This window comes from Euphorbia lathyris, chromosome 10, assembly GCF_963576675.1.
Source record: "Euphorbia lathyris chromosome 10, ddEupLath1.1, whole genome shotgun sequence".
In the NCBI taxonomy this organism is placed as follows: domain Eukaryota; kingdom Viridiplantae; phylum Streptophyta; class Magnoliopsida; order Malpighiales; family Euphorbiaceae; genus Euphorbia; species Euphorbia lathyris.
The window spans coordinates 4,713,031-4,728,273 of record NC_088919.1 but is presented as its reverse complement, the minus strand read 5'-3'; the positions used below and the strand labels follow the sequence as shown (position 1 = coordinate 4,728,273).

General features: G+C 33.6%; 2 protein-coding genes across 2 annotated transcripts; one reads left to right on the top strand and one right to left on the bottom strand.

The window, feature by feature from the left end:
* Positions 1–1,337: 1,337 nt before the first annotated feature.
* On the top strand, positions 1,338–4,308 carry LOC136209666 (aspartyl protease family protein 1-like). Its single transcript, XM_066001214.1, has 10 exons — positions 1,338–1,743; positions 1,884–2,019; positions 2,250–2,485; positions 2,699–2,923; positions 3,024–3,159; positions 3,250–3,335; positions 3,413–3,512; positions 3,596–3,656; positions 3,743–3,814; positions 3,889–4,308. Exons 1-10 carry the CDS (start codon positions 1,454–1,456, stop codon positions 4,092–4,094), a joined length of 1,548 nt encoding a protein of 515 aa, XP_065857286.1. The 5' UTR covers positions 1,338–1,453; the 3' UTR covers positions 4,095–4,308.
* Positions 4,309–6,335: 2,027 nt separating this feature from the next.
* LOC136208843 (pre-rRNA-processing protein ESF1) lies at positions 6,336–13,592 on the bottom strand. Its single transcript, XM_066000096.1, has 7 exons — positions 12,952–13,592; positions 12,715–12,789; positions 11,516–11,760; positions 8,837–8,999; positions 8,282–8,410; positions 7,150–7,838; positions 6,336–7,048 (listed from the first exon to the last, which is right to left on the bottom strand). The coding sequence occupies exons 1-7, from the start codon at positions 13,546–13,548 to the stop codon at positions 6,739–6,741; spliced, it is 2,208 nt and encodes a 735-aa protein (XP_065856168.1). The 5' UTR covers positions 13,549–13,592; the 3' UTR covers positions 6,336–6,738.
* Between the last annotated feature and the right edge of the window lie 1,651 nt (positions 13,593–15,243).

Here is a 15,243-nt window from a genome sequence, read left to right as displayed (position 1 = left end):
CCTCTTTTAATTATAAATAGGGTTAATATATCATCTCTCTTCTGAGCCAATTGCCCTTGAACTGTAGAATATCCCGACCTCAACTTGCTTAAAATATCAATTCATCACTTAGTTCCAAAAATGTAAATTGCACATGGAATGCATATTGTACGCGTTTTGGAATGTTATTACATGATTTATAGAATAGATTAAAACATATATATTAAAATAAAGTTTTTACTTAATCAACTATGAAACATGTCCTCTCTGATATTAGAATCGCATACCCAACCTTAGTCGTTTTACTTTTTCAAAGCATGTGCAACACATTTTTACTTACTCTTTTGCAATTGAGTAATTAATTAATTAATTATATTTTAAGCAAGTTAATGAACTATCGAAACATTTTAAACAAGCTAAGGAGCTATCTAAACAAACCCACTAGTACTCAAACTTTTTACAAATTTAAGGGCAAATTAAATACTAGTAGTAAGCTAAACTCCTACTTTATTATGATTTTAAATTATTAAATTCGCATTCATAAAAAATTAAAATTTATTAAATTCACAATAAGTTAAATACTTCTTTTATTAAATTATCTTTATTTATATTGTTAGTAAATTTACTTAATTAAAGCTAGTCAACTAGTAATAAATAAGTTACTATAAAGAAACTTTTTAAAACATATATTAAAACAAATATATGAACTAATTTTTTTTTTTTTTTTTGTTAATTTTGTAAGTTTTTTTTATTATTGGGCAAAAATAATCATTAAGGTCCCTGATTTTTCTTTTTTTTTACATTAAGCTTCTGATTACTTATTTTTGTTTTATTAAACCCTTACTTATTAAATTAGTAAGTTGTAAACATCTTATTCTATTAAAAATGCGTTATTAATTTCATTTGTATTTAAAATTATAAAAAAATATAATTTTTATAGTTTAAATTAAGGTTTTTACAGTTTTTCTACAGTCACATTATACATCTAAAACTGTTTTCAAACAGTGAAAAAATATAAATTTCGAATGTATGTACAATGAATAATGCTCTATTAACCGAGTTTTATGTTTGAAATTAATTTTTTAATCATTAATAGTTTAATGTGACAAAAAAAAGCTTAATACATTTAAATAAAATATCAATGGTATAGTGAAACAAAAAATGAAAGATCAGGACTAACAGTGATCAAAAAATGAAAGAGCAGGGACTAATGAGATATTTTGCCATATTATTGTGATGATGAGTTGTAGCCGTAGGAGTAAAATATAATACTTTTTATTTTAAAAAAAATAAATAAAAGGCGGGACCCACATCTCCGCCCTTGCATACGTTGGCACCAAACACCCGCGTTTTCATTTTCCACAGAAAGAGAAAAAAAAAAACTTAAGTGAAAGCAAAGACTTTTTATGAACTTCTTCAACTTCGACCAAACCATTTCCTCTTCCTCTTCTTCTTCTTCTCCTCTGCAATTCTAATGGCTTCTTCTTCATCTATCTTCTTCTCATCACTGTTAATATTATTATTTAGGAGTTGTTCCGGATTCGGTACTTACGGATTCGATATCCACCACCGTTTTTCCGATCCAGTCAAAGGATTTTTATCCGTCGATGACTTGCCGGAAAAAGGTAGTCCTCACTATTATGCTACCATGGCTCACCGTGACCGCTTAATCCATGGCCGTAAACTTGCTTCTGCTACTAATAATTCTGTTCCCCTTGCTTTCTCTAACGGAAATGAAACTTATCGGATCAGTTCTCTCGGATTGTAAGTCAGTCTCCTCTTATCTGCTAATAATTTTTGGGGATTTTTGTTGTGCTTTATGTACTTCAATTCCTTATTGTGCTCTGTTTGGCTCCTGAGAAAATTTAAGAAAATTGATTAGAGTGATTAATTCAATTTTGCAGTTTGCATTATGCTAATATTTCAGTCGGGACTCCGAGTTTATCATTCCTTGTAGCATTAGACACCGGCAGTGATCTCTTCTGGTTACCTTGTGATTGTAGCAGTTGTGTTCATGGTTTGGAGTCCCAAAATGGACAAGTAATTAATTTCCTTTTTATGAATCTTTGATTTTGAATTAGAATTCCAATCTATGTTGCACGGAATCTGCGTTTTCACGTTTTGTATCCGTTTCATTACTGTTTTCTAGCTATAATTTCTTAGAAATTTCTGTTTCTCGGTTTCGGTTTCAGTTTCCGTGAAATATAGATTCCAATTCTAAGTAAAACATTTTAGCTTAGTTTCTGATGTTACAACATATGATCAAACAGGAAATAAAGTTCAATATCTACAGCACTAGTACATCATCAACAGGCAAAAACGTTACTTGCAACAGCGCCTTGTGTGCAAGGAAAAATCGATGTTCGTCTGTCGAAAGTACTTGCCCTTATCAAGTTATATATCTATCTAATGGTACTTCATCAAATGGGGTCTTGGTTGAAGATGTATTGCACTTGACTACAGATAATACTCAATCGAAATCTGTCAATGCATCGATAACGTTCGGGTTGGTAATTTCTGTTTGTTTTGCTTTTAGAGACTTGTGATTATGTTTCATGAAATCTGGAATCGAAATGTTGTTTAGATTTTAGTTACAAGGGTGTATGTTGTTTGTGTTTCAATCATTGCAAATTATCTTCTTAGATTGCTGCAATTTGCTTCTTGTTTCGTTAATTTTGTTTCGCTAAATGTCACTTTCTTCGAAAATACTTGTTTGCAGCTGTGGTCAAGTTCAGACTGGTTCGTTTTTGGATGGTGCAGCTCCGAACGGTTTATTAGGTCTCGGAATGACTAATGTATCAGTTCCAAGTACTTTGGCAAGAGAAGGTTATACTTCCAATTCCTTTTCCATGTGCTTTGGACCGGATGGGATCGGGAGAATCAGTTTTGGAGATACTGGAATTTCAGGCCAAGGCGAAACACCTTTCAATCTCAGAGAAGCACAGTCAGTACTCTCTTCTTATTTATTCATTTGTGCATATAGATTTCTTACCCCGAATCCAATGATTATTGTACTTACATTCCCATCCGGAACTTGTTTATAGTCCAACCTACAACATCAGTATAACTAACATCGATGTCGGTGGGAAAAACGCTGCTCTTGAGTTCTATGCAATTTTCGACTCCGGTACCTCATTTACATATCTAAATGATCCAGCCTATACACTCTTAACTGAGACTGTAGGTATCTTTAGTACTTTCATTTCATATTCACTAAAATATAATGCTGTATCGTTTCGTTTACTCACTGTTTATTATATCATGCTGCAGTTCAATAACCAGGCAAAGGAAAAGCGATACTCATCCTCATCCACATCGACTGCTGGTTTGCCTTTCGAATATTGCTACGAGATAAGGTAAGAATTATCTCACGACATCATATCACTAGTAGATGCAGCTCATGTATATTCTTACTTTCGCTAATATAATGCAGCTCAAATCAGACAGATCTGTTAGTTCCAACTGTCAATCTGATGATGAAAGGTGCAAGCCAATTCAATGTCACGGATCCCGTAGTAATAGTCGCTTTACCGGTAATGTCTCGCCTCTAGAGCTTGGATAACTTGTTCCCATTCGTTCCGTTACAAAATGAACTCATTTCTTCGTTGTTATTCAGGGTGACGCGTACATATATTGTCTCGGTGTTGTCAAAAGCGGAGATGTAAATATCATCGGCCGTGAGTATCTTATCACATCACTCCTTCTCTTTGAATTCTGTTTCTTAAATGCCTGTACTGAGGGATTATCATTTACAATATTGCAGAAAATTTCATGACCGGTTACCGTATAATTTTCGACCGGGAAAGGAACTTATTGGGTTGGAAGGCATCAGATTGTAAGTCTACTAAGTTCTTATATTTCAGAAAGGGATACAATTCAAACACTTTTTCTCACCCATTTGTGTTTCAGGTTATGATGATACGAAAACAAATAATCTACCGATCAATCCGTTAAGTCCTGGAATCCCTCCGGCAACTGCAATCAATCCAGAAGCTACTGCAAACAATACTGAGGTGTCGAGGGTGCCGTCGACAGTAGGGGGCTATTCGACTAAGTTGAACCCTTTAACATTTGCATTTATGATGCTTCTTATTCCATTATTTATAATTGTTTAAGTATTCCTTTTTTTTTCTTCTGAGTTTTTTACCATATACAAGACAGGCATTTGATTCAGGTATAGTTAATTCACAAATTGGGAAGCATTTTGCAGGCTTCATATTTAGTTTTTTTTTTAAAATTTGGTCATAGTGATCTGATATGAACATTTGCCTGTAAATATCTTTTAGATTATGAGCTGATGATATAGTATTCTTACATTTTATGTTTTAATTCTTGTTTTATTTATTTGAGTTCTATTCAAAAATTAAAAAAAATAAAAATAAAAAAAGGGAGAATATAAAGAGGGGAGAGAGAGAGAGAGAGAGAGAAGTTTGGAAAATCTGTCCAAGTTGACATAATATTGCATCCATAAATAACTTCCTACCAGATAGCAAACATGGCGTGGAAGCATAGGCTTGCAAAGGAATGTCCACAAATTGTGGGGTCAGAGATGACGGTGATTTATAACTAATATCTGGGGAAAGAAACAAAAAGCTATCTTCACAAACTTTTAATTTATGTTTGAGATAACGTGTAAAAATAACTCAACCTTAGGAGTCAAAAGTAAATTTACCCTAACTTCAATTTAAGCTAATTTCACCCTGACATCGTAGAATCTCATTATTTCAACTCTACGTAATATTACTATTCACTAATATTACCATTCATTAGTAATATATCAAAATACGGATGCACATGTAAAAAAAATTATCTCGTAATTATTTTTGACACTTAAAAAATTTTACGGGTGCATATGTTTTGATATATATGTTACTAATAAGTGATACTATGTAAAATATAATTATTAAGGATGCAAATGGGACGTCTCCATCGGTGATCCACCCCGATAGGGATAAAGAATCACCGATAAGAATCTCCATGAGATGGGGATGGGGATACTTTTGTTCCCGTAATGGAGATAGGACGGTGATGGGGAATGGTATCCCTTCCCCACGGGGATCCCCGACCCCGCTCCGTTAATCCCCAATAGGAAATCCCCGATGGATTCCTAATTATTTCTCGTGATAATTGAATTTATACTTTAAATATTATAATTTATAACTTTTAAATTGAATTAAATGGACTTATTTTTCAAAAAAATATTAAATGAGATAAACAAAATATTAGCCCGAAACTAAATAAGGTATTTTTCATATATATCTTTATTCCTTCTAACCTAAAGGAATACTTTACTGGTAATGCCATACAAAAGTTATTTTTAGAATGATTATTGATTTTTGGTATTTCTTAAAAGTTTTAGTATATATTGATTAAAAAAAAACCATAAATGGTGATTCCCCACGGGGAATGGAGAATGGAGAAAAAGTTCTTTTGAACATCTATAAACGGAGATGGGGATCCACGCGGGGATGGGGATGAGACAAATATGTCCCCGTTTAACTCGCAGGGATATGGACAAATATGTCTCCGTTTAACTCGCGGGGATGGGGGGACGAGGAATCCCCGACTAGTCTGGGGACAGGAATAGAAGGATGGGGAATCCTCGACTAGTCGGGGGACGGGAATGGGAAATGCATTCCCCGCCCATACCGTTTACATCCCTAATAATTATAGTTAAAAGTAAAATTAGTCCAACTTACAAACCTTAGACATATAATTATATCAAGACCAGCTTGTTCTCTCTCCTTTTCTTCCTATTTTGGAGTCCATTAACTCTTGGATTGCTAACCATTTTTGCTTTTCTTGTTTTCCTAGTTGATTTCTTTTCTGTTTTTTCTCAATTTGTTTTAGTTGGATTCTATATATTTTTATTGGATCTCTGAATCCGTTTAAACTATGTCTGTTGGTTATAATCTTTACTTTTGTAATCTTTTCTATTTTAATAATGGCAAAAACGACATATCTTATTTGTAAATCACTAAATCTACATGATTACAAAAGAATGAACTTAGATCCAAAGATTCAAAATGACTTTAGATTATTAAGATTGAACTACAATTACTCCAATTTAAAGTTACAATACTTTTTATAATCTTTTTCTTACTCCAATGGATCATACATTAACTTAGTCTATATATATAAATTTTATTTCTTACTGGTTATCATGTTCTACTTAATGAAACATTAATTTTCCTGTAAAAAAAAATTACTCTTAATATTAAAAGTACTTAGGTGTGTTGGGATTGCACATATCACAACACGTGGCACAATTCCAATGGGTCCTAGAGAGTATCTGACCATACCTAAAATTTCCCTGTTGTTATTTAGAACTTGAATCCAAATTCGGCACTTAAAAGGGCATGAAAATAAATTTATATAAAAACAATGAAATTTCAACTTATCATTGACATTTGAATTTACCCATCTAATTTAATACTAAAGATTAAATATTGAATGAATTTCCTCAATCATCCAAAAATAAAAGGTTGAGAATCAACTTATTTGACCCCAAAAATTAATTTGAATTACCATCCAAATTAATAACTTAATTATATTGAGTGTTACCTTAATGAAAAAAAACAAAAACTCAACCATAAAAAATAACCCTTTCCCGCAACAACAAAAAAAAAAGGCACCATCTCCATCCATCTGTTACCATAAAATCCATTAATGGAGAATAGCTTGGCTGTTTCATTAATGCCAAATACCTCCACTCCTTCCTTCCTGCCTTTTTTAGTATTACTTTTTAGACATGGCTCTTCATTTTTTCATAACTTTGCCTTTCTTTTTTTTCACTGAGAGTTCTGGTTTCTCCATTTCTTTTGTATCTCTTTTTTGTAATTTTTGTATCCCTTTCTGTAACTTAGCTTGATTGGATTTCATTTTAATGGATTTTATCAGAGATGATATCTCATGCTTCTCCCTCCTCGACTCGGAATCCACATGCCCATTATCGATCTCATTAGCCGACACTTGAGATTTTGTAGGTTGTTTCTTATGCTCACCTTCTACTCCTTGCAACTCACTCTTTTGCTGCCTCTGTGCCACCTGTCTAGCGTATGTCGCACTCCTACATTATCGAATACTCGAAACTTTTAGTTACAGTAAGTGAAGACATTTTTAATAGCTCAATCTACTTAGACCAATGTATTGAATATTAATAATGTATACCTTTTGAACCGGGGATCTGTAGGATCCAATGCAAATAGAGATGAATTGAAGAGACCCGAAAACCGGGGATCTTCATCATCAACAGTTGGTATTTTATTCTCATCTGGAACTTCCTTTCCTTTTTTGCCTTTGCACATTTTATGTTTCAAATTATATCCCTTTGGACCATTATCAACCCCATCTTCATCAGCGAGTAACAACTCAAGCTCTGCTTTACTTGCTTCCATCTCCTCCTGAAGTTGCTTTTCTTCTTTATCATTCTTACCTCGAGTGTCATGTTTTGCTTTTTTAGCTGATGGTTCTTCAACGAAGAAATCCCCGGCTTCTACTCTTTCTTCATCATCATCACTGCTCTCATCGTCTGAAGAATTCTTGGATTTGTTCTTTCGAGCCTTTTTCTTCTCCCTCTGTTTCCTAAGATGTTCTTCCCATACAGTTTCTGATTTCTTATTCCCTTTTTCTAGAATGCGCTTACTTAAACCCTCTAAGCCAGTGTTGAAAGTAATCTCCATATCCTGGTTTTCGTCATCCTCCCCATCGGATGCATCACAAGACTCAATCAAAGCACGATATTTATCGCGTTTTTTAAGTTTTTTGTCTGATTCATCCTCTGCACCATCATCATTCTCATCCTCATCACTTTCACTCTCATCAGAAGCTAAAAATTCCTTCAACTCCAAATCAGCAAGCTGAATGAAAGCACATAAATATCAACATACATGCCAAAAGCAAACCTTTTTTTTTCTTAAATAATAATAATAAATAGATATTTGAAGGATCAACTGCGTGTTTTTTGTGTCCTATACAGTCGGAACCAGGACCCCAGATGAGCCAGGGCTCAACTTATTAAAACAGTGTTTAGCAATTTCATTTTAAAAAAGTGTATATATTTATATATATACACACACTATAACTTCATCTTCCAACTCTAATATAGCTTGGCATAATCCCACCCACATAATACTGGATAAAGAGCCAGATAAATCAATAGAATATAAATAAAATATAAGCATTGTAACTGCCGCTTAAAAGAAACCAACAGAAAGTAAATGCAGAGAAAATCGAATTGAGATATGCTCATCATGTTACATTTAATTTTAGCATCAACTATTAGTACAAGGAATATACATACTTGATCAGCATTAAATTTTCGCTGCAAGGTCCTTGCACGCTGTGGTTCATCTTCATCCCAAGATATAGGAATGTTACTATGCTGCAGTGCTTTTGTATGGAAATCCAATCCATCATAGCTTCCAGGTGCCTGAGTATATATTCACAACTTTTTAACTACTATTTGCAATACAGAATCATGATATCCAAACAAGACCAAATTGGGAATAACATTGACAGTACTAGAAACAACAGAATAAATAATATTTGTTTGCTTTGGTACATGTCTCCTTTCAAGTTTTTACTTTTTCTATTATGTTTAATTCGATTATGTATTATTAAGCTTTGTAAAGGGCGGCCCGGTGCACTACGTGTCCCCGCTTAAGCAAGGGTCCGGGGAGGGGTCCCACCACAAGGGTGTACTGGGGGCAAGCCTTCCTCTGCCAATTTTTTTGGCAAGAGGCCGCTCCTAAGACTCGAACCATGACCTCTCAGTCAAATGACAACAACGTTTACCGTTGCGCCAAGGCTCGCCCTCTATTATTATTAAGCTTTGTATGATAAGAAAATCAGATACCTCTGTTGCAACATCACGAGGAGGATTTTTGAATTCCATAGAGTCTGGAATAAATCTAAGATCAAGCACATTAGATGATCTTTCAAATTCAACTCCATCACAAGCGTTATATAAATATTCTGCTGTTGCAACAGAATTGCACTCCACCACAGCAAAGTAATACCTGACAAGAGAGACATGTCAGTTCATACACAACTTCAAAGAGAAGGTAAAAATGAATGAGATACATGATAGAAAATAAAAGCTCTAAAGATTACTCAACCATACTACTGGCATCTACAACTACAAAAAAGAGTGTCAATGCAGCAACATATTTAGAGGTGAAAGTGTACCACAAGAGGCGACCGCCTCTCCAACACAGGCGAGGAGCGGTCACCTCTTGTAGTTAAGGCAGTCGGTCACCTCTTTTTGTCTTTGTTCAGTGAAAAAAAAAAAATTGGAAAAGAAATATATAATGTTGTTTTAGGTAAGTTAACGATAGAAAGAAAAGAAGAAAAAAGAAAGAAACTGCTCCCCGACAGAAACTCTCACCACAAGCACCGCCGACCTTCAGCCGGCCAACCATCACCACCGACAGTGGCGGAACCAGGACCCCGGATGACCCGGGGCTCAAATATATCAGTAAAAAAAAATTCAAAATAACTATGCGGTTGACGGTAAATTTTCAAAGTCCAGCCCGTTAGGGCTGGGCAAAAAAATTTTAGCCTCTAATGCATTAAAACTGTAAAAATGTTATCATTTTTTTTAGAAACTAGTATTGAACTAATAGAAAATTAAACATGTTTATATTTTTTTAATGGTAAAGACATAATAAAAATGAATATTAAATATGTCTATTTTTTTTTTATCAATTCAAAAGTGTTATCAAAATAAAATAAAAATAAATAAAAACTTATTTTTAAAAAATGAGGTTGAAGGGAGTCGAACATAAGACCTCTCAAATAGAAGTAAGCATCCTTAACCATCTAATCTACCTTTAAACATTGAAATAATGCTACATAGAGTCAATATAATTCTCTCCAAAATATTACCAGACACCATTACTAAAATTATTTTTTTCTCAATTCTCCGGCCGGGGCTCGAGCCCCCCCTAACCCCCCCTTGGTTCCGCCCCTGACCACCGATCTACTTCATTGCACTCTAAGGTACTGTTCTTTTTTACTTTTCTCTACTCTTCTCCTTTGTTTTTTTTTAAAATTTTCTTCATCCTACTGATGCTAGGGTTATGCTGCCCAAATTTCTACTCTTCTATTTTCTTCTTTATTTTTCTGTTATTATGACTGACGCTACTGTTATGCTGCCCAATTTTGGGGATGTTTATGAAAGTTATGCTGATTATGCTACTGTTACTGACGAAAGTTATGCTGATGATTGTACTGCTATTATTTTTCTGTTATTATTACTTATGTTATGTTTATGCAAGTTTATGAAAGTGTGTGAAACAGTATGAAAGTTTGTGAAGCTGTATGGAAGTGTATGAAACAGTAGCTTACTAGTGTCTAATTTTTCAAATTTTGCAGGCTTTTGGACATGAGTATTAGTAATTCTAATACATCGAAAGCGACAACAAGAATGGATCCTTGTTGGAATTATGTGCAAGAGGTCAAGGCAGGGAAGTAATAGTAATTCTGATGATGATGTTTGATATGTTATTAGGATCTCATTATTAGACTAGAATTTTTATTTGTTTTACAACTTTAGAAGTTAAACTAGTCAATTTGAGCTATGGTTTTATTTTCTATGTTTTTCTAATTTGTTTGTCACCTCATGTGCGAGAAGCGGTCGCCTCGCCTCGAGGCAATATTTTTCCCTTATCGACTTTAAAAACTATGGTTCAAAATATTATTAAACAGTGTACTATTGCTTGAACCACACTTCCATGAAGCATGCTGTTGCTTATTGGCAGAATATGCAATGGCATAAACAGTGAAGAACTCAAACTGAGAAACATATAAAAGTTTCATGAGAGGACCAACTACCCTATTAAAAATCTGTAATAAACTGAAGTGAATAAACATACCAAGATAGTGGGCTAAACACAGTGTATGTTTTTGTGTTCCCTTGAAAAGTGTCATGGAACCAATTTAACTAAAAGCTCAAGCTGATAGTTAAAGGTGTACTTTATATTAATATCCGACACACCCCCACATGTGAATGCCCACTAGGCTTAAAGCGTGCACAACACAAGTCCATATAAACATGTCCTACAATTTAATCAACAAATAGGGTTGCTAGGATTCGAACACTTGATCAAAGAGGCTCTGATACAAATGGGGTTAGATATTAATATGAAGTGAACCTTTACCTATCAGCTTAAACTTTTAGTTCAAATGGTTCCATGACATAGTATTCGAGTCTCCTTGACCAAGCGGTCAAAGGTTCGATTCCTAGCAACCCCATTTGTTGATTAAATTGCAGGACATGGTAATATGGGCCTGTGTTGTCCACATTTCAAGCCTAGTGGGCATTTCCGGGGGTGTGTTAGATATTAATATGAAGTGGACCTTCACCTATCAGCTTGAGCTTTTTTAGTTCAATTTGGTTCCATGACAAAAAGCATGATTGATATTCAATAGCACAGGAATACTAAGAGAGGACAACTCGATATTGGATAAATCATCAAGATAAATAATCAAGAAAAATAATCAAAAAATTATAGCAGAAACAGCATACAATCACCTCATCCTACTTTTCTCATAAGCACGCAATTTCTCATCGTCAATCTCATCATCATCATCGTCATCGTCATCACTACTATTGGCATCATCATTGCCTTTATTCTCACTGTCAAATAAACCTACAGGGCCATGAAGTTCTTCCTCTTGCATTCGTTGTAGACCAAATTCAGAAGGATACACAGCCACTGACACAATTTCTCCACCTTTAGGAAGAAATGAGCACAACACTACGTACAAGTCAACAGCCTACATAACCCAAAAATGAGTATGCTCAAGAAAAGCCTGGAAATAAAGAAATAAAGGGACAAACAGATACAAATAATACTATTGCATAAAATGAGATCATTTTCTTGTCCATTGTCCTTATTTAATGACAAACTTCAGCAATGGACTACTGCTTTTATACAATCAAACCATAGTTATTTAAGGCGCAAGGCACACTAAGGCGCTAAGGGATCCTGGAGCCTAGGCGCAAGAGCAGGCCTGAGTGACACAAGGCTACTAAATGAAAAAAAAAATAATTATAAATAACACTTGACATTTCTAAAATGCAAGAGAGAATCAAATAACAACAATCTTAATCATAAAATGCATGAAACAAACTCCAAAGTTCAACTTCAACCAAACCAAACACAGACACTAAAAGTTTGACTTCAATTCAACCAAACACTAAAAGTTCAACTTCAATTCAACCAAACACTAATAGCTCAACTTCAACTGCAGTGCTAGAATGGAGGAGATGGCTGCTTGTTTTGCATTTTTGTCTCCTTCAGATTTCCTTTTTTTTTTCTAATTTAATCTCAGCCCTTCATCATAAAGATATCCTATGGTGTGATTAGAATAACCTATTATACTTTAAAACCCTAAAAAAGCTTAAACTTGCTCCTAGGCACGACTCACTCAAGGCGAGAGCCAAGGCGCACCCCTGAGTGACATTGCCCGCCTCACTGACCCAGAGGCGCTAACCCCTGAGCCTAGGGTCAGAGGTGCCTTTACCAACTACGAATCAAACAGTTGCAAACTGAACAAGCAAATGTCAGCTCCCCAATTGTAATCTTTATTAAGATGATTATAGAAACAAGACTGCAAATATCTTGCATATAATAAAAAATCAGGAACACAAAATCCATAAAAATTGCAAACATATGCTCGTTTCTTTGCTCTAGTATGCAAACTAGATTTCAAATGCAGACAACATACCCTCACATGCCTCCAGTCCATATCAACAGCTGCTAACCTGCGAGTTCCATCTTCCATGGTTGGTATATTTTCAACCTGTTACACACAGTATACAAATCAAATACTGCACACACTAACAGAAAATTTGGTAATTTGAAGTTTCATCGCTTAAAAAGGACTCGATGCTATGGAGAGCACGAAGAAACAGGAAAAATCAGGTCTCATAAAACTCCACGACAGTAATTTCCCATAACCTACCTGTACTTCATGCTGATCATCCTCATAAATCACCTCCCCATCCTCTTCATCAGTAGTAGACTCGGTATCATCCGACTCAGAAGCTTCCGACTCGCTAGTCGACTCACTTCCAGCCAATTCGCTATCCAATATCCCTAGTTCCTCTTTGTCACTTTGCTCTTCCACTTCCTCTTCACTCTCATCCTCATCACTCACAACCTTCTTTTCCTTCTCATCCTCATCACTCACAACCTTCTTTTCCTTCTCCACCTCTTGATTTGCATCTTCATCTTCTTCCTCAATGCGATAGAAGTGGCGCAGAGAAGTCTCCGGCTTATGCTTCTTCGGCTTGCCTCGCTTGTCCGACGGTGCAGAACCCGTTGCAAATTTTTTATCGGTGAACATAGGAGTGAAGCGAGAGTCAATTGGGACCTTTGATTTACGCCTTGGAACATTCTGAAAGCGAGGGTCAGAGTGTACTGAAGCAAATCGAGGATCTGCTATAATTTTCCGACCACCTTCCCCGTGTATCTTATCTTCACCGTCGGCAACTGAACCTTTGCTTGGTTTGTTTCTCTTCTTGTTCTTCTTTTCAAAATCCATGTTTTTCGAACCCATTGCAATTGATTAGAGTTGCTGCGAATTTCTCGCACACTAGGGTTTAAGGACTGGAATTAAATCTTATGAAATAATTGGGTGATGTTTGGATCCGGATATTGGGTGACTCGTTCCGGATTTACTTAAACCAGCAGTTAATAACGACTGAAACCGTTTTGTCTTGTTGGGTTAGTGGAGTCTGTTGCTGGGCCTGGAGCCTTCTGGCCCAACTCGACAATAGTCTACATAAAAGTATCAACAATTTGGGTTATTCTATGGTTACTTTAACTAGTTTTTGGCCCGTGCGATGCACGGATTCATTTTAATATATAAATATTAATAAAAATACAATCTAATAATTACAATTAACATAAATGTGTTATATAAATTAAATATTATTATTTGATTTTCACATTTACTTTAAATAATATTTTTATAGATAAATATAATAATAAAATAAAAACTAATATATTATATATTATATTATATTTTTTATCAGTAAAAAAGGAGGAAGTGACACCCCAGTTCCATTGTTACTGTTTTATATTATATATAGATATGTAGAGAATTAGAGAGATTTTAGGAATTAATTTAAATTCTATAATACTCTTAGATATATGGGATAAAATAATCTTTTTATAGATAATATACATAATAAAATTAAAATTAATATATTAAATTTTTTATCACTAAAAAATGAGGAAGTAACACCTCAATTCCATTGTTACTGTTTTATATTATATATAGATGTGTAGAGAATTAGAGAGATTTTAGGAATTAATTTAAATTCTGTAGAACTCTTAGATATAGTACGAATAAAATAATATTTTTATAGATAAATATATATAATAAAATTAAAATTAATATATTAAATTTTTTATCACTAAAAAAGGAGGAAGTGACACCTCAGTTCCATCGTTACTGTTTTATATTATATATAGATTAAAACAAATAATCATACTTTATTTTAATATCCAATAGTAATTGGACATGTGTCAATATGAATAATACTAATTAAAATTAATAAAAAAAATAATATAACAACAAGTAATATTTAATTATAGATAATTTAAAGACTATTAATTAAAATGTAAATAATTTATTATTCTCTATATTTTAATCTAATCACTATTTAGTCATTATATGTAATAACATACTATTTAATCTATAATTTTAGTTCAATTTAACAGTTTAATCCTATATAAAGGGACTAATTTGTTCAATGATTTAAATATTTAAGTGACAAAACTGTTAAAAATGGCGGCCCGGTGCATTACGCGTCCCCGCTGAGAAGTGACAAAACTGTTAATTAAAATAAAAATTAAAAACTAAACGGTATATTATTAAAATACGAGAACTAAACAATACGTTAGGTATTTAACATAGAGACTCATAAATCATTTACCTTATAATTAATTTGTTAAAATTTATATTTGTTTTTTTTAATTAAGTTTATTAATTTTTTAAATATAAATTTATAAATTAAGTCACATTTTACATAAATTAAATCTAAAAATTAAAACAATTACATAAATTTTATATTTTTTACGTAAAATTCCATAAGGTTTGTAGATTTTCCTCTTAAAATAAAAAGGTTACGTAAATTTAGTCAAACTTTACATAAATTAAGTCAAAAAAATAAAAGATTTGCGTAAAATTCAAAGGTTTTATGTAAAACTCTATTTTTCACAAGGTTTCTGGATATTTTCTCCTACA

What these genes read in the sequence shown, in the direction of transcription:
- LOC136209666 (XM_066001214.1), top strand. Translation starts at nt 1,454, where the DNA reads ATGGCTTCTTCTTCATCTATCTTCTTCTCATCACTGTTAATATTATTA. An exon ending in ATACACTCTTAACTGAGACT is followed by an intron (nt 3,160 to 3,249) that starts GTAGGTATCTTT and finishes ATCATGCTGCAG; the next exon opens with TTCAATAACCAGGCAAAGGA. An exon ending in AGATGTAAATATCATCGGCC is followed by an intron (nt 3,657 to 3,742) that starts GTGAGTATCTTA and finishes ACAATATTGCAG; the next exon opens with AAAATTTCATGACCGGTTAC.
- LOC136208843 (XM_066000096.1), bottom strand. Translation starts at nt 13,548, where the DNA reads ATGGGTTCGAAAAACATGGATTTTGAAAAGAAGAACAAGAAGAGAAAC. An exon ending in GAAAATTTAATGCTGATCAA is followed by an intron (nt 7,839 to 8,281) that starts GTATGTATATTC and finishes GCTTTCATTCAG; the next exon opens with CTTGCTGATTTGGAGTTGAA. An exon ending in ACAGATCCCCGGTTCAAAAG is followed by an intron (nt 7,049 to 7,149) that starts GTATACATTATT and finishes TCGATAATGTAG; the next exon opens with GAGTGCGACATACGCTAGAC.